This window comes from Mustela putorius, unplaced genomic scaffold, assembly GCF_011764305.1.
Source record: "Mustela putorius furo isolate JIRA1106 unplaced genomic scaffold, ASM1176430v1.1 tig00000174_pilon_pilon_pilon, whole genome shotgun sequence".
NCBI classification, from domain to species: Eukaryota; Metazoa; Chordata; class Mammalia; order Carnivora; family Mustelidae; genus Mustela; species Mustela putorius.
This window is the reverse complement of record NW_025421304.1, coordinates 10,489,266-10,514,793: the sequence shown is the minus strand read 5'-3', so window position 1 is coordinate 10,514,793 and position 25,528 is coordinate 10,489,266. Positions and strand designations below refer to the sequence as shown.

Genomic DNA, 25,528 nt, shown 5'->3' with positions numbered 1-25,528 from the left:
TACACATTTGTAGCCGATGAATAAACCAAACTTTACAAGCCTTGTTAGTGCATTTCTCTTAAGGATTGTTCTTTTCAGGACTTAAATAACATACATATTCCTTGGTTTTTCTAAGAACCAGTAGGCTAGTTTTTGTGTGTGTGTGTGTGTGTGATTTTTTTTTTTTTTTCATGTTAAGGCTGTGGTTGACATTAACTCTGGGTGTGTTCTTGCTGTTAAGCAGTTAGAATGGTTTTTAAAGATTTTTTTTTTTTTTTTTTAAGATGACACCTACAAAAACTACCTCCAGCCTTTCTCCAGTAGCAGATGTCCTGTTGCTACATTCTTGCCATGTTTTGAATGCTTTTAGATAAACAGATCACTGCTGAGTTACTTCATCAAGAAGGTTTACATGCATATGTTTTCTGGAGCAAAGCTGATGTCGGTGCAGTCTCTTATTTGTGGCTCACAGAGAAGAGAGTGGGCTTTAGACTCTTAAAGGAGAAGTTTCTGAGCTGTTCTTCTGAGTGTTAGACGTTTATTGAATGTGCTGCCCATTTCTACTTCGTGAGAATGTTGATTTAGGTGGGGACAGTCCCAGTGTAGGGTGGTAGGAGGGGCACTGGCTCAGGACTGAGGAAGCCTGAGTAATCCCAGCACAACCACCCTGTGGCAGTGCAGCCTGGGAAAGTTGCTCAGCTCTCAGGGCTTTCGTTCTTTTTATCTAGTAGGAATCTAACTTCGTTCCTTCTCCTAAATTCTGTCATTCCGGTAGACAATATAGGATAGCAAGACAGGAAAGAGGAGAGGTGATTGAGGACCTGTTTTTAGAAATGGCGTCATAGAAGAAGGTCTGGAATTGTGTGCCTAGGGCGTTGGAGGAAGGCATAAGAGAAGGTCTACAAAGATAGCAGAGAAAAGAAAGCTCACTGCCGAGGAAGAGGGCGATGGCAAGCCCACCTGGCCAGAAACGAGAGTGATAATGCATGGTGATAGCTAGATCCCTCCTGACTAGAGAGGTATAGAGGGGACCTTGAAGCCATGCCCTGAGTTTGTTGAAAGGAATGCTGCCACTGATGACCCTGAGCAGGATCGAAGGCCTGACAGCTGTATTTCAGGGTCTCACTGGAGTTTGAGGAGGTATGGGAATTAGGAGAGCATGGGGTTGACTTGGGACACATTATGCCTGAGGTGGCAGGACTTCTAAGTGATGGAATTTTGGTTTTGATATGGAGACACTAGACATGAAGAGAAGACAGGACTGAAGATGCAGGATTTCCTGTCACTAGAACCTAAGTAACTATTGAAATAGTAAAGATAGATTATGCTCATTTCATAAACTGTAGCTTCACAGTTTGGGGGTTTGAGGTTTTTGTTTTTTTCTTTCTTTCTAATATTCATGGTTAGAAAATGGATCACCACCAACAAAATGTCAAACTTTGAAAACCCTCCTTTTTTAAAAATCTCCACTTTTACTTAACTATGGGAAAATACAGTTTAAATATTTTTTCTCGTTTCTTTTGAAACTTGTTACCACATTTTTGGGTGGGGTTAGTTTTTAATCCACTATACCAGGGGTTGCAAACTGTGGGCCAAATCTGGCTACCACCTGTTTTTGTAAATAAAGAACACAGCCACCCTCATTCATTTCCAGTTGGCAGACTCGAGTGGAGCAGCAGAGACCATATGGCCTACAAGGCCTATCTGGTCCTTTACAGAAAATCGTATCCTGACTTACATTCTATACAGTTCATTGTTTGTTTGCATCTGCTCCCCACACTTTCTGTTTCCTTCAGTAAAAGCATCTGCCGTGGCCTCCAGTTAGTTCCACTGGAATTGTGTCCTCAATTTATCTCTGGGAAGCTGCAAACTGAGTAGGTTTCACAGTTCCCTAGAAAGGGTATGGAGCCCTGGAGCTGGAGGCATCTTGCTTCAGCAGCAAGTTTCTTTTTTTCTTTAAGATTTTATTTATTAGAGAGAGAGGGAGAGAGCATAAGCAGGGGGAGCAGCAGAGGGAGAGGGAGAGGGAGAAGCAATCCCAGAATGTTGGGATCATGACCTGAAGTGAAGGCAGATGCCTAACCGACTGAGCCACTCCAGTGCCCCCAACAACAAGTTTCTTAATAAAATGTGTAAAATGCTCTTAGAGGTCAAATGACCAGGCAGGACTTTTTGGAATGGGCTCTCTAAAGAGAGCAAAAACAGAATAAAAAGTGCAATAAACAAGTATTACGATGAAGCTCAAACTGCCTTCTATCCCAATAGCATGTTCAATTAGATTGAACAAAGTACAAGAAAAATGATAAAGCTATTAAGAATCACATCTCATGCAAAGTCTTCTGTCTTGGCTTTGTAAAGTAATAAACTATGCGATTTGGTGCCAAAGAATATAAAAGAGTATTACAGGGAATTTTGTTGCAATTGTTTTTGTTATATATGGAGTTCACCTTTTCACTTTTTCATGATGAAACTTAACATACTTTAAGCTGAAATAAATTTTGTTCTCTTCTAGCCATGGTCTGAAAAAGTTCTTTTCTTGTCGTGGAATTGCAATTGCAGTTGAATATTTTTGGAAGCTTGGCAACAGAAACATCACTGTATTTGTCCCACAGTGGAGAACAAGGCGTGATCCTAATGTCACAGGTAAGGCAAACTGATCCTTCCAGATTTCTCCTTTTCTAGATGTTTAACGAGTTGGCTTATATTTGCAACACATGCTACTTAGAGCAGAGCCATGTGCCTTAGCAGCTTTTAAAGCAAAATGGTAAATCTGTTGCGCCCAGTAGAACATTAGGTGGAGTGTGTTACAGCATAAGAAGTACTTAGGGAAAGGATGGAAAGTTAACATAGTTGTTTATATGGAAAGTTATGTTAGAGTTCTTTAAACATACAAAAATTTTCCCAACTTTCTGAAAACGAGGTTAAATCTATCTTTCCTTTAGTCTGGGCTTCTGCCTCCTTAAACGGTCTTTTTTAAAATGGTCACTTGATAAATTTGGGAACCCCCATAGAGAGTGTTTTTTGAGCAGTCTGTTTAATAACTTAACATAAATTATATATGTTAATCGTGTGGTGCTGTTGACTGCAGGCCACATACAGAGCTTTGAACTTAGTGAATCGTGCAGCAGCCCAGAGAAACCTAAGGTTGTTTCTTAGGTCACGGTAGGAGGAGTGTTCAGTCTGTGTCAGACAGCTTACCACAGCAGCGGGCCTCGACACAAAAGGTAGATTGGGAAGAGAAAGAGTGAGTACAGAGCTCACCCAGCATTTGAACAGGAAGTGAAACTTAGTCACTGTTGAGGTGGAAATGGTACGACCACACATTTCTCAAGTATCCCAACTTCTCTCATTTAGGAGAGCATATTTGTCTTAACTGAGCGTGCTTGAGGACTAAGGCAGAGCCACTGATTTTTTGCAGTAGGATCTGTGAGGGCATCTTGTGATCCCTCCTGTGAGCCCTCCATGCTGTGCATCCCTAGGGCAGTAAAACAGTGGCCAGGGCCGGGGAGGGGGATAGTATTTTGGTCTAAGCCAGCAGTGAGTACTGTTGCAGGGGATACTCTCTCACACCGAGCAAAGTTTAGTGCTTTTTGCCCATTGACTGGTTTTCTAGTTTGGCTTTGACCCTCTTTTCTTCTGTGTCATGAAAGTCAGTAAAGGTTCATGCAGATAACTGAGAGCGGTTGGATACAATGCCAGCTAGAGGGATATTTTGACAGACTCTTGGAATGGGTCCCAAGGCCTTCCTTGGGATGGGGCAGAGCCTCGTGTCCCTGCCACACCTCTGCTTCCAACCCTGTTTCCTGTCCCACCCCAACCCTCTCTCTGGAACTTGTGTCGTCAGTCTGTCTGTTCTACTGATTGTGATAGGAGTGTGAAAAATTCCTGGATGGTAGGATACATTAAATACAGGTTTATGGCCTACTCTTAATTTCAGGAGCAAATGAGTTGAACTTTTTTGTATTTAAAAAATAGCTAAGGTCAATTTTTACATTATATTTGCCTTAGTTGTGTATATTCCTTGTTTTTTATTTTTTTACTTTTTTTTTCCTACCCAGTGAGTTAGTACATTGAGTCTTCTTGATTCAGTAAAGCTTTCCCTAACTCTCCAAGTGAAACATTTGGGGGTAGTTTCATTTATTTGAACATCTGGGAAGAGAGCCTTTTTCTGAATGTGTATTCAACTTATTCCATGAACAGAACAGCACTTCTTAACTCAGCTCCAGGAGCTTGGAATATTATCTTTAACTCCTGCCCGGATGGTCTTTGGAGAAAGAATTGCTTCTCATGATGACAGGTACGAAAGGCTGTTTTCCTTCCTGAGATGGGTGAGGGGTGCTGAGGAGCCCACTGCCTGTTCCACTGGACAGTTCATGGTGCTCTTGGACCCCCATGCATAAAGGGCTTAAAAGATCCAGGGGTTTGAGAATTTTAATGTTTATGGTCATTAAGGTTATATAGTCACTCAGTGGGTTATTATTATTTTTTTGTTATATGGGTTTAGGAACATTATCTTAAAGTCTGTTGGTTAGAATGTTTGTTTATATGCTTGTTTGTATTCTTAATAAAACATAACTGAGAATCCGTAAGTAAAAGCAGACATTGAGTTCTCTTTTTTTTTTTTTAAAGATTTCATTTATTTGTTAGAGAGAGAGCGCAAGCACAGGCAGACAGAGTGGCAGGCTAGAGGCAAAGGGAGAAGCAGGCTCCCTGCCGAGCAAGGAGCCCGACGTGGGACTCGATCCCAGGACGCTGGGATCATGACCTGAGTCAAAGGCAGCCGCTTAACCAACTGAGCCACCCAGGCGTCCCAGAGTTCTCTTTTTTGATGCATACTAAAAGTAATGTTTGAGTAAAGTTTGTCTTGTCTTAGGGTGTCAGCCCCAAGAATGCTTTTCAAACATGATTCATCTCCTCCTGGTTGATTTTGGCCAGTGACTTAGTTTGTCATTGCCATACCTGAGCCCTCAGTATTTCTTCCACGTAATAAAAGATGGTCTCAGCTGACGCAAAGTGTGATAAGAGTAAGCTGCATTTCTTAGGTTGATGGGTCACTCAGAAAGCAGGTGTTAGTGCATTGGAGACAATAGGCTTTAATCCGCACCTTTTACATTTTTTCTAGCAGTCTTACTGAGCACCAAACCAAGTACAATGCCCAGAGCTAGGCTCTGGGGACATGTGCTTCAGACACATGTCCTGCTGTAAGGAGCTTGTGATCTAAAGAAGGCACACAAATAAATAAGGTGGGGTGGGTTCTTGTGGTTGAATAAGAGAAGGTCCCAAACATGACCAGTGGCGTGACAGCCAGTTTTTTTTCAAACCTTCCTCTTTGGAGTAAATTCAGTAGTAGCAACCCTGCCAGTATCTGGGAACTTAAGTAGTGGCCTCTTGTTCTTTCCACTCGTGCATTCATCCCCTTTATGGCATTCTGGCCTGAAGCACTTAGAGTGTGCTGGTGGTTTTGCCTCAGTATTCCACCAAAGTGGTCCCCCTACATTGCAGACCGTGTTTAGCTCGTAACCCAGACTAGTGAGTGATAGTCAGATGGGTGAGAGATGCAAAGAGGGGAGCCCGGCAGTAGGGAGTTGGGGGAGAGACTAGGGATGACAGCAGACGTTCCTTAAGCAAAAGGTTCAGAGGCCTTCTCACTGACAGCCCCTTGTCCTTCTCTAGGCTGGAATGAGAGGCCAGATCAGATGGGAAGAATCAGAGTTGATAGGAGAGAATAGCATGAGAGGAAGTGGAAGAGGAGAGCACGTCGGGTGGGGCAGGGGTGAGGAAGTGCTGGGAGACCAGGTCCCACTCCGGTTCCGTGGTACTGGCCTCAGACCCTGCAGTGCTCGGGTGGAGGGTCAGGTGGGCTGCGGGGCTCGTAAAGAGCCTTCAGATCTCTAACACTGTAGCTGCACACCTGCAGAATTTGAAGTCCTGTGCAAGTATGCAGACTAAATAAGCTTGTGCTTATTATTATGACTCTGGGTTTTTAGCAGACGTGGATCTGTGTCTTGATTCATAGTACATGCACTCAGAAGCCTTAACTACTTTCGTTAATACCTATGAGTGAACCTCATCGCTTACAATTCATGCCAGCTAGGAGTAGTTTATAAAGTATTCAATAATAAATCAAAATGTGTATTCATACTTTCCAAGGCATCCTAAGACTTCTGAAACTAATGAGGCTTGTTTTTTAATTCCTTTGAAGTTCTTACTCTCACTAAGAAAAGCAGTTGTTCGCACCTTCCGTTCTAGTGATTCTCTTAATGTATTGTTTGTTGTCTTTGTCTGCATTGCCTTAGACACATGCGGTCCCCCTGACTGAGGGATAAAACTCAACATTATTATCCTCACAAATCTCTCATTAAGAGGGTTTGAGCATGAGTAATCTGCCGCAATGAAATAGAATTCTCAATATTGAATTCTTGCCCTTCCTTTTCACCAGCGCAGCTTCTCATAAATGGCATTTGAGTGAATCTCTAACTTGGGCTAAACACAATAATAGTTCTAGACATCACAAGTCCAAGCAGAAGATGTGAACCTGTGGGTTTTTGTTTTTTTAATGCAAGGCTGATTGTACCAAGCAGCTAACCTCAGAACCAGAGTACTGTAGCTTAGCAACCAAAACTTGAATAGTGATTTCACAGGCTTGTCAGCTCGAATTTATTCTCAACTTTAGTCCTTGTGGATCATCTGATGATCGCTATCTGTTGATAATACAACTTTTCTAGAAAAAATGTGTAAATCATGGTTGAGATCATTTTTAAAAAGAAAATAATATTGTATGAAAACCAGACCTTCATTATAATCACACTAATAATTTCAGAAGTATTCAGTATTTCAGATTGATCGTCAGCTGACAAGGACTTAACTTTTCTACCTCCTAGCCATAGTTAAATTCTTTGGTGATTTTCCTATGAAGAGGAAATCCTTCTGTTTTCTTATAACATAGCTTCTATAAGCCAGGAATGCCTGCTTGCCCATTTTAACCTCTTATATTACTATAGGTTTCTACTACACTTAGCGGACAAAACTGGTGGCATAATTGTAACAAATGATAACTTCAGAGAATTTGTGACTGAGTCACTCTCTTGGAGAGAAATTATTACAAAAAGGTAATATTTTCTTCTTTGTCTTTGGTAAAGTGTTTTTTGTTGTTCATTGTTCGGTTTTGTTTCGTGTCCACCTTGGCCCTTGCAGAAAGCAGTCTAGGGAAATAAGAATAATCCTCACCCCATACTATGGCTGGTCCCTCTAGATAAGTGGGGTTCCCAGTACAAAGCCACAAAACCAGCAGGGGATGTATAGGCATGCTGTGGTGGCTGCTGGGTGTCTTTGAAAGATCGGTGTTCCCTGACAGGAGGCAAGAGGCCCATGTTTATGGTGTGGTTAACTCTTGTTAACAGTGTAGTGGAGCAGAAGTGGCCCCTACCTTAGCCTTGCCCTGGATGGCAGGGGAGACTTCGGCAACTCACTGGGCATCCGTACTTGACCAACCATGAAATACGAAGGTTGGATTTAATGACAGCTGTGATTCCAGCAAGAGGTCGGGACCAAAATCAACCTGCTGGTTGAGTTTTTACTTCTTGGGAGTGGGAAGAATATTTGTGCTTTTTAATCTGTGATGCCTTTCTTGACCCTTTACCACAATGTTAAATCATGTACATTGGAACTATGTTTGATTATCATCCAGAAAAAACTCAAGAGTAGAGCATTCACAGATGTGTTTTATTTGTGATGGTACTCTGAATGTGTCCGCCTGCCTGAAGATCAGTAAACACTGGGTTCCAGGACTTCTCGTTAACAGGCATCATCTGATCAAGTTACCTAACAGCACCAATCTGTGATGGTGCCCCGGAGGAGGCCCATATGCCACAAATCTAAAAACGTAGATCAGCATACCTCAAGCTGTGTGTTAGTAGTAGTGTGTAACAGCTACAACTGGGTATTTACCTCTGTTGGGGTTTCACAGTTGCCCCTTATCTGATATTTGTATTTTGCTAAATCATTAGAGGATTTTGGAAAATAATTCTTTTTTTTTTTTTTTAAGATCACAAGTAGGCAGAGAGGCAGGCAGAGAGAGAGAGAAGAGGAAGCAGGCTCCCCGCAGAGCAGACAGCCCAACGTGGGGCTCGATCCCAGGACCCCGGGATCATGACCCGGGCCAAAGGCAGCGGCTTAACCCACTGAGCCATCCAGGCACCCCGGAAAATAATTCTTTACTGTAAAATGTCCAGGTGTGAGATAAATACTCTATTCATTTTGACTCACATGCTGTTAATAAGCTGTTCATGAGAGCTGAACTGAAAATTGGTCTTTGACCTTCTGGGCACACTTAATAAGCCATCAATCTTCGAGGACATGTTTCTGTTGGATCTTTGCCCTGGACTCATTGTCAGTATTTACTGGACACTCCTCTGTGTGGTCTAAGTGCAATCAGGACTCATGTTTGTACACCAACCCATTGCCTTCAGAACTCACAAAACAAGGCGTTTACTGAGGTCTAGACAACCAACACAAGCACTTGGCCTTCTTTTCTTTCTTATATCTTGCCCAGACTTACTAAATCATACTGAACTGATCTTAGATTTTCTTTCCTTGTAGATCATATTGTTCTGTTGTTTTAAGAGGTTATCTTCAGTGGGTTTGCCTGTAGACACAACTATTCAAAACAAAAGTAAAACCTTTGTTGTGCACCTGCTGTGTCCCAAGCTGACAGTCTTTAAATCTTGTTTTCAAAGTTGTATTAGGAGAAGAAGCTGCTTCCAAAAGCCCAGATTAAAAAAAGTCTGCAAGTCTCATTAAGAAATGTGAGGGCCAACTGATTAAAGTTTGTTACTTTATTGAATTTATATCCAAAAGAGAAATTCAGGTGGTTTAACTTGGTTGTTTTTTTCCATTAGGCAATTAAGCAGCCTTGTAATTTTATAGGTGACTGTTGCCTTGGAATTAGGTGGCCACTGCTACTTTCTTCTCAATTCCTGCAGCAGTAAAAGCTTCATGTTTTCTCCAGCATTGTAATCATACTCTGTTGTAGATTGCTTCAATATACCTTCGTTGGGGATATATTTATGGTTCCTGATGACCCTCTGGGAAGAAGTGGACCTCGATTAGAAGACTTTCTTCGGAAGGAAGTCTTCCTTAGGTATTTGTTTTTTTCACACTGTTTTGTATTTACAGACTTGTTTCACTTCTTTGTGCTTTAGTGTAAGTGATGTCTCTGAAGGACTAAAGATGGCACTTTTGAAATTTTTATTAGCCTTATACTTGTCGCTGATGTAGTATATTTGAAAAGCTAATCAAACACTCACCTTAAAAGACCAGTTCTTCGTTTGTGATCCTTTTGGTTTTAATCCTAGGACAGGATTTAATTTAATTTAATCCTAGGACAGGTCTTAAAAGACCACAGATTTTGCTGGCAGTCACTTATTAGCAAATGCCACTTAGGTTCGTTTTGACGTGTGAATATTCTTTTATATTCATTTTCCAAAATCATTTGCTTTTTTAAGTTGTTATGCTGCTGTTAATTTACTTACTATTCAGGAATCACTACCTGGGGAACTCTTTATCTCAACTGAAAGGAGAAGCCGGTATTTCATATTCTTCTGAAATTGATTTGATAATGTGGGTTTTCTTTATTGTAGTTTCGGTTTTTGTTTTGTTTTTTTAAAGATAATGTTGCTAGTGGCTGTTTCTGTTTTCAGAATTCTCAAGTAATGGGCATTGTTAACTAAAGTATTCTGTGTGCCCAGCTGGCAGATAGTATGGGCCGGTGACAGCTGATCTTTTTTTATTTATAACCAGATCCCTTTGGAGTTCTAGCTTTGGATTTGGGGGTAGTTCACAGAGAGGTACTTCTACAGAGGAGACCAGTGTAATTTCAGTTCCCTGGTCTGAGAAATCATTTCTCTTTTGAGCCTTTGGGTTTTATTACACAGATGAGGGCTTACTTCCCAAGGTTCTGCTCCTCTCCTTACACCAAGGGAATAGCAGCCATTTTAACATAGGCTGAGTGTTGTTGCATCGCTGCTGGGCTTTTAAGACCTGGGGCCTGTGCGCAGGCATCGGGGCCCATGGATCAGACTACCCGAAAAGAGTTCTCTGACTCCTTCCACACCTGAGCAGCTTGGCAGCAGGGTCTGTCCTGCCTGCACACTTAATCGTTCTTTATAGTGTGTTAACTAATCGAGTAAGAAGTTAATAATAACCCCTCACAGAGGCTCTAGCTTTTGAAGTTGGGAAAAGTGTTCAGCCGGCCTCATTTCTTGGCTGCAAGTCCGAGTCACCTGGGAAGCTGCTTAATGAGACAAATGCCCTTTTCACACACACACACATGCCCAGAGAACATGCAGGTGTGGGCACCAGCACCTCGCCCAGACTGGTGATGGGGGAGGGGTGGAGACTGCAGGAATCGGAAATGGCTGCCTCGCCCCAAAGGAGTCCCTTTTTCTAAGCCCTTTCATCCAGGGCCCCCACACAAAATTAGAGTCCTCAGGAGAAACTCAGGCTTAGAGCCAACAGTTGGCTGGGGTCAGTTCTCATAGCTGTAAATCTGGGATGGTGGGGTAGCTCATGAAGAGCTATCACTCACCGTCGTGACCAGTCAGGGGTGTTACAGGCGTCACCCCCGTGGACCCGTCTGTGGGCAGCTTGCCTTCAAAGGTCATGGAGCAGTACCGCCTCCAGGTCAGCAGCAGGTCATTTTTGACAGCTTTCTCATCTTTTCTAACCCAACTCACCAGACTCATTCTGTTCACAGAGATATGCAGCCCCTACTCAATGCCTTGCCAAATGTGGGCATGTTTGACCCCAGCTTCAGAGTCCCCGGCACCCAGGCAGCCAGCACCAGTCACCAGCCTCCCGCCCGGATTCAGGGCACCCCGCCCAGCCACTGGCTTCCTCAGCAACCCCGCTTTCCAGTTCTGCCAAACCTTCCCGGTATGCAGCAGAGTGTGCCCATGCCGGCGCAGAGGTCTCCTGCGGAAACCAGCGAGTTGAGGGAAGCCCTTCTGAAGATCTTCCCTGACTCAGAGCAAAGACTGAAAATTGACCAGATACTGGCGGCCCATCCGTACATGAAAGACCTGAACGCACTGTCTGCCATGGTTTTGGACTGAAGGTCACACTCTAGCTCGTGTCTGCACGTGGCAGCAGGAAGCGACATAATGTGAAGAGACCGATTTCCCAGTGGAAATACTGTTGTAGTATATAGAAAACAGATGTTTTGTGTATAAAAAAATCTGGGTTTTCAAAACCAGCTTTTTCTATATATAAATTATGCTGCTATTACAGATTTAACATTTTCTGTAAAAGGAAAGTACATTTTCTGCCTGTTCAGAACTGTTTAATAGCAGTTACTCTTGAGTGTATTTACATTTTTATGTTTTTTAAACTATTTTCCTTAAAGCTGAAAATATTGACAAATGGATATGATTAGCCTTTCTAAATAAAAAAAAAAAAGAGTTGCTTTCTTAGGGAAAGCAAGACCTCTTAAAGTATATTTTCTTGAGATGACTATGTAACGTCCACTAACATGAAGTGTGCTCACCACCCCCAGCCTCCTCTGCCCTCACCCCTGAATTAGAGTCATAGGAGTAGGTTTTGCTCCTGTGAGTCTTTTGTTGGAGCCATTTGTGAGAGGGGGCAGGAGGTGCCACTAGATGGCACCTGTGCCTAGCCATTGTTAATGACCAGGGCACAGACAGACTCCCAGAATGTCAGGGCAAGAAGAGATTCTAGAATTCATGGAGTCCCACCCTACTTCCCCTGCCCCCAGCAGAAGAGGGAACTGAGGCTCAGCATGCTTGCGTCCACACAGCCCAGGTCCACAGCTGTGGAGCAGCTGGGCAGGGACCAGACTCTTTGTCCAGTACTCTGACACGCTCACCAGGCTGAGACCTCACTGTTGAGTAGAAGTCATGTCTTAGCCTCTGAAAATAATAGTGGGATGTGAGGAAATTCCATGAAGAGCCCCATTGTTACATACAGTTTTGTGTCCACAACCTCCATGCGAAGTTCGTTCAGCTTTGCCAAAAAGTGATTTTCTATTCTCAAGAATGACCCAAGCCAATAAATAGCATTAGTAGCTGCCGTGGGGGCTCAGCCCCTTATTTATTTCTCCTGGATTTGTCTTTTTAGTGTTCTCAGCTGTCCTTCCAGTGAGTCTGTCTCAGCATTGGTATCTCAGTATTGTGTTTTCAGTGCTCAGATTCTGTGTCAGTGAAGTTCTTTTCCTGGGTAATTATACGTAACATCTTTGCTGTTCTCTGGACTTTCAAAGGGCTTGGTATTTTCTACCTTTCTCTTCCCTGGCTGCTCACAGTCAGTTTTGTGTCTGCCCTGTGGGTCGTGCCCCTCCCAGTCCCCAGAAACAGCTGCTGCGGACTCGGGGCCAGTCTTTTCTTCATGGTGAAGGGACTTTGTTGGCCACGAGCAGAGCTGATACCTCCCCAGGAGCCTCCCTCCCGGTGTGTACGACCCTTGCTTCCCTCAGGGGATGAATTCAGAGTCCTCCAGGTGGCTGGACTTGTATTTTTCAATCATGTTTTCTCTCTAGTTGCCTTTAAGATGCCTCCTAATGGGGATCTGGTTGTCAGCTGCTGCTTTGGGGCAGGTGGCCAGAGTCACCCACCAGCTGTGGGTTTGGAGGTAGGAGACTTGGGGCGGGCAGGAAGTGATGCAGTCACAGCCCCGTGCCTCAGCTTCAGAACTCGTGGTTTATAAAAGTGTGGCAGACGTGTGAGGGCTAGGGCTGTCTCACACAGACTCTGATCTGGCTTGAGGTTTGGTCTGACAGCCTTCCCAATCCAGTATTTCTCCTATTTGCAGAGAAGGACTCAGCGGTAAACCTTACTGGCCCAGACTTAGCCACACAGGTCTTCCTGGAAGGGGACTGGGCCTCAAGTGACACCAGGTGGGGCTGGCTAGACTGGGGGTTGCAGAGTTTCCTAGGCTCCAGAAGTGACTTGACCCTTGACCTTTGGGTTATCTAAGCCTCTCTATTTTTAGTATTGTTTCTGAGGGCTCTACCTGCCCCTTTCTTCTTTCTAGGGTATAGGAAGGAAAGATGCAGGAAATTAAGTGGGTCAGTTACCTGCCTTGATAAATTACAACATAACACAAAAGTCACAGTTCTTTCTGAAACTTGAAAATTTAAAAACCCAATTTTCAAACCATTAAAAAAAAAAGTCATTACTTGTTCTCAGCTTTCTCTTATACTAGGCTGAGTGTTGACGCTCCTCAAATGCTGCTTGACGGTCTGCCCCCAGTGGTTGATTTCTGAACCGCCGCGGTGGTGTCGGCAGCAGTGCTTCCTCGCTCGGCAGCTCCTCGGGCAGCCTGTGCCGAGGCTCCGCATCCTGCACTTCCTGGCCTTCCTAGAAGGAGGTGGCAGGGCAGGGGATGCCAACTCATTCAGGAGACAGGCGTCTGCTCCTCTGACAGTGGTTGTCCAGGGTTCGAGAATTAAGTAAATGGTGATACGGGATGATTCCCGGACTTAGCTTCTGCCCCAGGCCCCTGCTGCCTTCTCTGGGAGAAAAAAAAAAAAAAAACCTTGTTTGACCGTTCTGTACGGTAGCCTGTGTTTGAGACCTCGTAGGCCGAGGGCTCGAAGACCGTGGGAAGGCATCTCAGCCATCCTGGATGGCGGGTCAGCTTTGTCTGGCAGGCTCAGCTGTGGCTTGGCAGAGTCGCCAGGGACTCAGGCCTGTTGCAGCGTTTGGTCTCTGAGAGGAGGGCGAGGGTCGGTCTTGCTTCCTTAGGTTCGTTGTGGCACTTGTGGAATAGGATTCACGGAGAAAGCCATGCTCCCAGGTACCCTTCTCCATCACGGGAAATGCCCCCGGCACTGGGCCTCCTGAGTGTGGGCCTGGGCACCCTTCTCCCTCAGCTCCAGCCTGCTCCCCTCCAGGCACCTCCGAGACGTGGCCTTCCTGCTTGTAGCTCTCCACCAGCACTGCCATGTCCTCCCTGTGTCCCTCTCCTCTCCTCTCCTCCCCGTGGTCTGTTCCGGCGGCCCCTCTGCCTCATGCCGTTTGTTTCTTCATGATCTACCATCTACCTCCCCGGTGCTCCCCGTTACTACAGTTGAGATCCTGTAAGAACATCGCCTGACCTCAGAATCCTCTCCAGGCACTGCTGCTCCCCCTCACCTTTCCGCTCTTCACTTCCTGTTTGGCAAACTTGGCCTTCATCCCCCCACATGGAAGTAGTCTAGAAAAAGTCCCAGGGACCACGTAATTGCCAAATTCAGAGGCCTTTTCTTAATCTTCCGTCTTCGCGTCCACATCAGTGACCAGAATATTTGATACTATTGCCCTTATTTTTCCCCATTTTCTGAAATTTCCCTCCCAAATGTTCTTCATGCCTTTCCCTTCTTTTACTGAAAGGCCAGGCCTTGAGACCCTTTTCTTTCTTGACAGGTGGTTCTCAAATTTTGGACCAGCCATGGAATTCATGGTGGGGTGGGGAGGGCAGCTCTTACCAAAAATTGTGATTACCGGGCAAAGCCGGCCCCCAGAGCTCTTATACTCGGTGGCCCTTATTCGGTGGCCCGGGAGTAAAGCATGGAAATTGAAGATTTCGTCAAGCTCCCTGGGTGTGTCCCACGCAGGCTATCCGGGGACCACATGGCAAGAAAGTGCACTCACCCTTAGGGCTCACTGACTTCAGCCTTCCTCCTCCCTAACTTCTCCAGCTCAGAGTGTCCCCCCCCCCCCCATCCAGGGCATCGACTTCTAGTCCCACCTCTAGGCCTCCCCTGCAGGAGCATGTTTCTAGCTCACCTGGAAGCCCTATGCCGGCCTCACACTCCGCCCGCAGACCCCCTGCCTACATCTGTCCCTTGCTCTCCACCCCCACTCCACCCTGCCACAAAGTCCCCTCCATCAACCCTTGTCCATGGCCTGACGGTGCCCACCAGTCATGCTCTCATGGTCTCCCTATGGGTGACGGTCCCTGACCAGTCAGCTCACCTCTCCCTCCCAGACTCCACAGTGCTCGCAGCTCTATCCGGCAGAACCACACCACGGGTCACAACCTCATCTCTGTTCAGTGCTTCAGTGCCTCGCGACCAGAGCACCAAGCTCAGCGCTCCGGAGTGTAGTATCTGTGCCATCCCCCTCGTGGCCACGTGTGACTGCCCCACTTGGAATAGCCCTTCCCCGGACGCTTGCTGCAGCCCACACACATTTCCTCAGTTCCCTGTGGGCTCCTGCTTCCGCGTGCACCTCTTTGCTCTGCTGGAGATGTCCTTTCTCCCAAATGGCTTCCCCTGCAAAGGCCCAGCCTGCATCCTCTTTGTACCCTTGCCCAAGCTTCTGACCAGAAGCAACGCCATGGCGCTCTGTGACCCACAGCACTTGTGTCTGGCTTTCGGCACTTGCCGCGCTGGCTGGTGTCACCGCAGCTAATTGTGTACTGTGTTTCACCTCCGTTTCTAGACTGTGAGCTCCTCGCGGGCAGGGACCCTCTGTGTTCACTCTTTGTATTTCCCATGGCACCTATCACAGTGCCTTGCACTTAATAGGTGCTCAATAAACGTCTGCTCAATTGAACTGGACAACAGTGTCTTCTTGATGTGGTACGTGGCAGCCGTAAGACTTCAGAAGTCACACTGTCGGCATTTGCACCAAGGAATCCATACTCCGCTGTGGTAGACCGCGAGGGTTGGGGGAGGTACTTGCCTGGCTTTCCCCTTCTCTCCAAGGCTCCCAAAACACCTCGCGTCCCAGGGGTCAGCACGGGACAGGCTGAGCCCTGCCGCATGCTCACTTCTGCCCACAGATGGGCCGGGGCAGATACCTGGCCCAAGCTAGGCAAGTCAGAGCCACTCCTTGGGTTCTCCCCCTGCTGGTGGGACTGAGGAATGTCCTGCCCAGGTCTTTTGGAGGCCATTTCCTGCCACGGGGGAAGCTGACTATGGTAGAGAAGCAGGAGCAGGGCAGTGAGATTCCCAGGCAGGAAGGCCAGGCTGCTATTGTCTCGGGAGCCTGATGGCACCCATGCCTTTGCACAGATGTCGAGAAATGCACTTCCTTTCGCTTAAGCTAGTTCAAGTTTGGTTTACAACCCTTGAAATCAAGAGTCTTGAGTAAAATGGGTATCACGGCTCCCAGACTCAGCAGATTAAATGGGAGAGGCCCATCGTATCTTTCGAAAGATCCCAAAGATGGGTGCAAACAGAACTTAGGAGTGTTCACCCCAGTCAGAAAACGGTAAGAGGCTGATAGTTTCTGATTTATTTGAAACTTTACCTCCAGAAGAGCTCCGCCCCACCCGCCCCCTTCAAGCAGGCTGTTTCCTGGTGCTGCTTTTCCTTCTCAACATCCCCACTTCCAATTGAGGGTGTCTGGAAAAATTCCCTGAATTTCTTTGTTCAGTTCCCCGGCTTGGCAGACACTAGGCCTGTCCGGAGCCCGACCTTCCCGTAGACTGCACATCCCCATCTGTAAAACACGCGTAGTGGAATCCCACGTCCTACGCCAGGGGCATTGTGAAGCATAGGTGTGTTCATACCCATGAAGCACACACGACAGGGCCTGACACTGGGCCCTGTTCAGTGACATTCAGAGCCATCAGTGTGGCTCTGATCCACGCAACCCCTCTAAGACACCCGTAGTGTTCACACCTTTACAGTTACTCCACATCTAACCAGGGGTTCCAGAGCTTGTCTCCAAATGCTCAGGTTATCTTCCAGCTTCCTGATGCTCTTCCGTGCCTGCCGACTCACTAGGCGTGTGGACCAGACTTCCCTTAGAGCCTCAACAGGGCCATGAAGTCCATCTGTCCCCTCTCTAGGGCACTGCTCCTAAAAGCTAGGCAGCCAGGAGGGCTTCTCCGATATCACCCCCAGGGAGGGGAGAGAGGGAAGCGGGCAGAGCCACCGCCTGGCCTAAGGGTGCATGAGAAGGTAGACCCCAACTGCTGGCGCCAAGCACCCACTGTGCCTAATTCTGTTTGTGATCCTCACTACACTCCTCTGGGGTCTCTGGGAGGAGCTGGAACACAGGGCTACAAAGAGATTTGCAGTTCTCCGAGCCAGCGTGTCCCGGATTCATCACCTTCCCCAGAGGTGATGTGGCAGCCAGAATGGCACCTGAGATGACGCCCTGCCCCCACCCAGTGAACAGAAGGGGGGCCCACAGAAGGAAGCTGCCTCTTGCCTCCCCACTCCCTGCACAGCGAAGCCCACGTCCAGCGCTGTTCCTGTGCGAGGAGCACAGTTCCTAAAAGGGAAAGTTGACCAGCGTTGTCCAGAGTAAGCCCACGTGTGCAACACACCACCTTTCATTTCACTTAGGGCAACGCAGATCAGGAGGAGGAACTTCGAGGGGTTTTGAAACCTGAAAGAAGTCTATTTCACAGCTCCAGTCCTCGGACATCGTGGTTCCGGGGCGGGTGGCCGTGACTGGCCAGCAGGGATCTGCGAGAAACAAGGCAGGAGTGCCCACGGCCAGCGCTGGAGCTGGAAGCCCAGGGGCCTTGGGACTTCTTGACTCAGCCCCTTCCACCAGGCTCCATGGAGCACAGGCCTCAGACTCCAGCTTGGGGGCTTTCCTTCCTACCGCCACCACGGCCCCAGGGAGCCCTGCTGGGCCCCACAGCCTGAAACCCAGTCTGGGGTCAGCCTGGGCAGGCCCTGCCCTTCCCCATCCTGTTCCCAGAGAGGAGGAGGCCGCCCTGAAGAGAATGCGCTTGTCTGCCCGCCTGTCTGGCTCCAGCTTCCGTCTAGAGTTTCACACCAGAGCAGGCTGCAGGAGGGAGAGGGCCTCCCACAGCCCGCAGCAAGCTGCTGCTGGGCCCCCATGCCTTCCCCAGACCAGAGTGTCTCTGCAGCAGCAGGTCCCTCTCCCCTGGCCAGCCCAGCACCCCGCTGGTCCCCTCCAGGATGGGCAGCGTGCCACGCTTCCTCCCAGCGTGTGGCTAGGGAGTCTGAGGCCGGGCTCGTGAGGGGTGGAGGTGGGGTGGGAGTCTCGGACACCCCCACTTTCTCTGCCTGCTTCTGCTTCCCACCCCCGCGTGATTCCCACAGCTCCTCGTCGACAGGCAGGCCTTGAGCGGCTGGTGTGTCCAGGGCACAGTGGGGGAGGGGGAACAGCCAGATGGGCCCCTTTTCTAATCCTGGCCTGGCCACGAGGGCTTGGGCCCTGCTCTGGCCCTTCTTCCTGTGTGACCTCGAGAAGGTTACTCAGCCTCAAGGTCTGTTTCCTCCTCCGAATGGAGGTGATGCTGTTGCCCTTGGAGATGGAGTCTTGCAGCCCCGTGGCTGCACATTGTAGTCAGCTGTAGGGAGAGCTTCTAAAATGCTTGTGGCCAGGCCATGCCCCCAGACTACCAAGATCTGAATTTCTGTACCTCTCCAGGTGACCCCGGGGTGCCCTCAGATTGTGAACTGATACCCTCCCAGAGAGTTGCTGCAGCCACAAAACCCCACAAAGCGGGCCTGGCCCCCAGGCGAGTGCTGCTCTTTCCTGATCCCCACTGGTAGGAATGCACCTTAAAGGCCTGTCCGTGCCCCTCACGATGCACACAGCTCCGGCTCCAGTAAGGCTTCCTCCTGGAGTCCTCGTCTTACCTTCGGGGATTTTCAAACCCAAGACGCCGCTGAGGCAGGACGCCACGGGAAGCACTGAGCCAGGGGAGCCCCAGGAGCCCCTGCCAGCATCCTCCTGTTTGCAGGACTGACCTTGATTTTCCCCCACCCTCGGCCCAGCTGTGTATCCGCTTCCTGCAGAAGCTGGCTCCGATCACATCCCGGGACAGCTTCTGAAGGAGGATGAAGGGAGCGGCGCCTGGCCCCGACGAAGCATGCAGGCTGCTCTCCCCCAAACCCGTGCCTTCACGCTGCCCATCACGCACACCCCCGAGGGCCCAGTCGCCGTCCAGCAGAGCGCAGATGGGGCCTGGGAGTCCCAAGGGGGCAGCACACACTGTCGGGAAGGACAGGAGTCGTCCAGCCTGGAAGGTTTCCTATTTCACAGGGTGTACAGAGGCCGGCTGGCTTGGGTTCCCACGACCGTCGGGCATTGGGTGAGGCAAGACTCAACGGGTTCTCTCCACTGCCTCTCTGGAAGAGCATCTTCCAGGGATACTGCCAGGTGCACCCCTCGCCCAGGAGCATTGGCATGGAGGACCGGCCTGAGACGAGGTCCCCCTGGGGTGGGGATGTTGGACCACTAGTGACTGCCCAAGTGCCCTGGTTCCTCGGTCCCAGATCCCCGGCCCTGGGAGGGCCCCCTGGGATGGCTGCCGGGAAGAGGCCCTCCTGCCCACAGCAGCGGTGGCAGTTTCCCTCCGCCGTCCCAGCACCCAGGCCTGGGTCCGTCTGCTGCCCTGACAAGCCAAGCCCCCATGCTACTGTTAGAGTAATCACCAGGGAACTCTGCATGATGGCGCCAGGGACTGGACCTGAGAACCAGCCCCAGCAGCAAGGGACTTGACACAAGTGCCTGTCCAGACTGGAGATCAGGCCCCCCTCTGTTTGATCCTTCAAGGTGTCCCTCACAGGTACCCCCAGTCAGCCAGAGCTGCTCGCCAGCCTCTTACGGGCACCGACTCCATGGCAGCCAGTGGGTAGAGTGGTTATCCCACCTTGCACGTCTGGAGACTGAGGCAGAACCATTCTGCAACCTGCAGAGCCAAGACTTGAAGCCAACCCTCGGCACTCAGCCCCTCCCGCGACGGCTCAGGAGCCACCGCTGGGTGTCCCGGCTCGCCCACCCGCGTCAGTTTCTACTCAGACCTGCCCGATTCTGAATTTCTGGCGGGAGGAGGAATGAGGGCCAGAGAGCCAGAGAGCAGAAGTGTGAGTGGGGTGGCTGGGAGGCGGCCAGGAGGGACAGGGGAGCTGTGGATGGGAGGATTGCCCCTGCCAGAGGAAACAGCACATGGAAAGGGGGGCCGGCGGAGGGACTCTGGACAAGATCAGGGAGGGGGGTTTGGCTCTGTCCTAAAGGAGGAGTTCTGCCTTCTTTTCTGGGGGTGGCCCATGGGGCCGGCAGGGTAAGTCTCTGCTCTTTGGAAAAGCCCTTCTGGAGCCTATGTCTGAGCCTGGCAGACAACCCTTGGTCCAGCCCTCGCCAGCTCTTGGAGCAGGAGGGCGGCCCAAGATTCCTGCGAACCCATCTCCATTCCTGTGGGGAACAGAGTGGGTGGCAGGATGGGGACTGGGGACCTCCTGTGCCCGAGGGATCACCCCTGGGTCCCCCAAGTGCCTGTCTGGGGAGGCCCGGCCTGTCAGGGGTACGTGGCGGCGTGTTACTAAATGGTCAAGACTAAGTCCTCCCGGAGAAACCCTGGGCTGGGACGTCGCCTCTGCAGCAATGCCTCTGGCCCTCCATTTCTAGCCTCCTTGAAGGGCCAGCACCAAGGGGTCAGTCAGTCCTGTCACTTGGGACCAAAGTTCCATGCCCTTCCTGGTATCAAGAAAACACGCCCCCACCCATCTCTTTCCCCTAGTGGATTTGTTTCTCGGCAGCAGACCCGGCTTCCCTGCTTCTCTGTGCCTGCAGCAAAAATGGCCATGCCAAGCCTCTCTGGCCTCACAGCTCCACACTCTGCACCAGGACCAACGACAATCACCAAGCTCCACTTCCACACTACAGGAGGTAGACTCTGAGGAACCGGCTTGTGTCAAGCGGCCCACTCCTGGCCAACCGGCTGTGGCCCAGGGGCGCAGGGGCAGGCTGCAAAACAACAGCATTCACAGGTCGCCTTTATTGATTTCCTAGTGCATGCTCAGTGGCGTGGGAAACGCAGTACACACGAGGGGACTCTCCCTGAACCAACATAACAACATGTGGCAAGCGTTACCCCTGCTCCGAGTCCAGAACCGCCAAGTACCCGACCTGGGAAGGGCCGCCCAAGACCAGGACTGTTCCAGCTTTCAGCAACACAGGTGCACCACAAGCGGGGACGAGTCCCCAGGGAGGTGAGACACTGAGATGGTGAGGGGTGACAGCTGGGGAGCTCCAGGAGCAAGGAGCTGAGGACCCAAGAGCCAGGTGAGGCCAAGAGAACCCAAAGAGGTGCCTAAGAGCAGGGCTTTGCAGGGATATTTGGGGAAGTGGTTCACCAAAGGAGGTTCTTGGGAGGAGATGGAGGGAATGTAGCAGGGGCCAGAGACAAAGTCTCAGCGGAGGCGGCTTTCCCTGACCCCACAGGAGGCTGAAGGGTATGAGATGTACTCGAACTAGTCCCCTCTTGCCACAGCTCTGCACTGAGATGGTGGGTCACGGAGTGTAGTCGTCCACACGGGCAGCCCCGCTGCAGGCATCAGCCAGCACGCGCGGCCACAGGTGGACACGCCGGCCCAGCCACGAGGTGTGGCTGTGGCGCCACTGCATCCCCTTGAACGTAGCCCCAGCGGCTCTCAGCACCGATGTGGTCATGATATCTGGGAGGGCGTTCCCAGGAAGGTCAGTGGGATGAACTCCTACATGGGCCACACCTGCGTCTCATCATCTCCCTTATGCATGACACATGCTGAATTCCCATCCCCCTGTTGGCCTCGAGGGCTTGTCCGCTACAGGCACTCAAACCCTCACCCCTGTAGGGACTCATGCCCTTCCCATTGCTGTACTTGCACACTCCAGTTGAAACTGAGTCTGGCAGGTCGAAGTGGGGCTCCAGCAGATCTGGGCACTAAACACATGCCTCCCTACCCCTATGATGTGGCAGAAGTCCCCTCTGCCCTTGATGGGCAGGGTCCCCCGCCACCATGCTAACTCCTTTCTCTACCTGCAGGCCCCTGGGTACATAGGGCCCTAAGGGACCAGACAGCGGCCACAGCTTGAAGTCAGTAGGGCTCTCACTGTGTCTCTGATGGAAGCCATCAGAGCCATGGGAGCCAGGACCTCCAGATTCAAGAGTGGAAAATCATGAGGACAGAAAGCCTGAGCCCTGAAGTAGCTCACTGGAAGGGACGGGGCCATAACGACTTCCATCCCTTGGCTCCCAGACCCATCTCCTCCTCTACCTTTAGAGCAACTGTTGCTTTAAGGAGTACACCACAGCCCAAGGAAAGCCCCCTATCCGGACGAGGTGGTGTCACCAAGCTTACCTGTACTTTTAAGGGACCATTCCACTATATTGTCAGGATGAAGCTTCTGGTGGAGCAGGTGGGCAGGACAGTGGCTGCCATGGTCACGTGCCCACTGCTGCTCCTTCTTTACTGCCGCATGAGTCCCTTGGCCTGCAGGAGGTCTTTGTTGAGGGATCTCAGAGCCTGGGACCGTGGAGCTGGCTGAGGCCCCGTGGGCAGGGAAGGCAGACCCTCACCTCCCCCAGCGCGATCCGTGTGGGAGCGGACACCCAAGACAGTCTAACTCTCTCAAGTCTAATCTCTCTTACACCCCCAGAAGAGGGTCTCTTTGATGTCCGAAATGGGGGAAAGAAAGAGTAAAGCCAGGTTTAATCTCTAACAGGGCACTCTGCTACGCATGATATTTGGGAATACGATTTAAACCAACCAGGCCAGGGTTAGGGTTTATTTCCAGTAAATGGGGCAACTTTCTTCTTGGAAAGACATGACACCTCTGTCTCCCAAGCACTGGGCCAGAGTCTAGACACCAGTCCAGGTTCTGGCTTTGTCCAGGTTTCACACAGGTTCCTTGGAGGAACACTGCCCCTCCCTGGATCTGTGACCCTATCTCAGGATGAGGGGTGGAGGGCTGACCTCTGAGAGCTCTTCCAGCTCCAACCTCTCCTGTCCCTTGGAATCTCTTTTTCTTATCCAGAGCAGAGGAGGCCAAGAGTAGGAAGAACAGCTGAGGCTTCCTTAGAAAATGAACCAGAAGTTTCTTACAAAGTGAGATGCATATCTACCCTATGACCCAGGAATCCCACTCCTAGGTAATGACCAAAGAGGATGAACACATATGTGCACAAAAAGACTTGCACAAGAATATTAACAGCAGCCTTATTCCTAAGAGCAAACTGGAAGTAACCCAACTACCCAAGAGGTGAATGGATAGACTAATCGTGGAACATTCATATGATGCAATTACTCAATAGGTACTTGGACCACACTATCCCAACTGTACAGACAGACACAACAGCAGGGACAGATGAGTGAAGAAAGCCAGACATCAGTACACACTGTATGATTCCATTTATATGAAGCTCTAGAAATGACAAAAGTGTTCTTTGGGAATGGCAATCAGAAAGCAGTGGATAAGGGGAGAAGACCGAGGGAACTTCCCAGGCTGATGGCAATGTCCTTTATCTTCTTTGAGTGCTGGTTATATAGGTGCACACAATTGTCGGAACATGAACTGAAAAATTAGGATCTGTGCATTTTAATACACATATATAATGCCTTAATTTTAAAAGATTAATTAAAACTTTAAAAAAGGAAGAGAGAAAACTAGCCACACAGGGAAGCTAGTTCTGGGTTGCTAGCTGAGGCCTGCCCCAACCTCTAAGGAGCCTGTTTGTCTTGTTAATGTTTAGTCCATTTCCAGGCCATGGACCAAGGGTCCTACATGGCCACTTTCATAGGCATTTCATTAAGGGAGGAGACCATGGGGGTGGAGATGAGCGGGGAGGAAGGTCATGAGGAGCAGCTTATTAGATCATTAGCTACAGCCTGGTAAAAGGGCTCATTTGTTCTTTGAGCATTCATTGAGCATCTACTATATGCCAGACACTGTGGTAGGCACTGGACATACAGCAATGACCAAGGTCCATGAGTTACTCTCATGGAGATCTCTGGCAGACAGAGACATTGAACAATTAATCACACCAAAAAGCACCTCACCCCTGGGCCATGGTCTGAGAAGAAGCACAGGGAGCTCCAAGTTCACATGCCTGGGGTTCCCCCATCACTTGTGTCCAGGATGGTCTCTCACGGGCCATGAGTACAGAACTGAGTTCTGAATGATCAGAAGATGTTAACCAGGTGAAAAGTACAAGTGAGAGCATCCTGCCCCGAAAGCCAGAACATAGAGAACCTGAAACAATAATCACAAAACAAGGTGTCTAGGAGAAGCCAGGTGAGCAACAGCAATGGTGGAATGTAGAGCGTTGGACACCCAAGTCACTGTAGTGGTGGTGGGGACCTCAGGTGCACTGAGCATAGAAGGCCCTAGAAGGCCCATCTGCATAGTGATTGCTGCCCTGCACTACTGCAGGCCTACAGTTGCCCCAACATCCTGCGGTTTTTTTGTTTTGTTTTGTTTTTTTTTTTTTTTTTGTTGTTGTTGTTGTTTTAGTTTAAAAAGATTTATTTATTTATTTGAGAGAGAGAGAGAGAGCATGAGTGGGGGAAGGAGCAGAGGGAGAGAATCTCAAGCAGACTTTATACTGAGCATGGAGTCCAACATGGGTCTCAATCTCATAACCCTGAGATTATGACCTGATCATCCAGCTTTCCAAGAAAATCCTCAAAATCTGGAGTTTTTAAAATGCAAACTCAAATCAATTTTTAGATCGTGAGTCAATTTTTTAAGAATTTCTATAAATTCAAAACAATTCCAATGAAAATTCCAGTGGGATTTTTTGTAAACTTTGCAAGCTTGTTATAATATTTATACAGAAAACCAAAGGACCTAGAATATCCAAAACCAATTTTTAAAAAGAACAACAGAAAAAACTCACACTACCTCATTTCCAGATTTAGTATAAAGATCAGAATTAGGACAGTATAGTTTGACAAAAGGACAGATGCATAGATCAATGTAGGTGTACGGAAGAGAGCATGCAGAAATAGGCTCACATATATATAATCCTTTTTTTTTTTTTTTTGCAAAACTGCAAAGATATTCAATGAAGAAAGGATATTCTTTTCAGAAATGGTACGTCCATATACCCTCACTTCCTGGTCATGTAACTCTCTCTCCTTGAGTGTGGGTGAGACCTAGGACTTGCTTCTAACCAAGCGGTTATGGTAAAGTGGTGGGATGTTGTTCCCATGACTGTTACATTGTATAAGACTCCATCCTGCTAGCCACTTGCTCTAGACACTCTCCTTGCTGACTTAATGGAATGAGCAGTTGTGTTTGGAAAGTCCATGTGACAAGGATCTTTGGGCCTTCTAGTTGCTGAAAGTGGCCAGCAAGAAGCCAGGGTGGATAGTCCCATAACTGCAAGGGAATCCTGCCAACAACTTGAATGAATTTGGAACCGGCTTCTTTCTAGTCAAGCTTCCAGATGAGAACACAGCCCAACCAACACCCAGATTGCAGCCTAATAAAACCCTAAAAAGACAGCCCAACTAAGCTGTGCCCAAACTTCTGACAGAAAATATGAGATAATAAATGTGTATTGTTTTAAGTCACTAAGTTTGTGGTAATTTATGATGCAACATAGAAAAGTAATAAAATCCGTAAGCCGAAAATGATTCACCACCTACACATCATATCATACACAAAATTTAGCTCAAAATGGATCATAGATCTAAATGTGAAACCATAAACCTAATAGAGGGTGAAAAGAAACCCTGAACTTGGGTATATTTGGACAGGTGGACAGGTGGTGACCATGATGGGAGCCATGGAGTGGATGGGAACAGTGATGGAAAAAGAGCACAGCTGTGGTCCACTAGGACCTGAGG

At 48.8% G+C, this 25,528-nt stretch overlaps 1 protein-coding gene across 2 annotated transcripts in view; it reads left to right on the top strand.

Annotated features, from left to right (window-relative positions):
- Positions 1-15,535, top strand: part of N4BP1 (NEDD4 binding protein 1) — a 48,542-nt gene extending 33,007 nt beyond the window's left edge. Inside the window, exons 3-7 of one of the 2 annotated variants that reach the window (XM_013052076.2) lie at positions 2,492-2,622; positions 4,180-4,276; positions 6,981-7,088; positions 9,011-9,118; positions 10,733-15,535. In XM_013052076.2, the coding sequence (XP_012907530.2) occupies positions 2,492-2,622; positions 4,180-4,276; positions 6,981-7,088; positions 9,011-9,118; positions 10,733-11,090 (802 nt within the window). In that variant the 3' untranslated portion in view covers positions 11,091-15,535. The remainder of the gene's footprint in view (positions 1-2,491; positions 2,623-4,179; positions 4,277-6,980; positions 7,089-9,010; positions 9,119-10,732) is intronic. The other variant, XM_045076031.1, reaches the window with a different exon arrangement.
- The last annotated feature ends 9,993 nt before the right edge of the window (positions 15,536-25,528 follow it).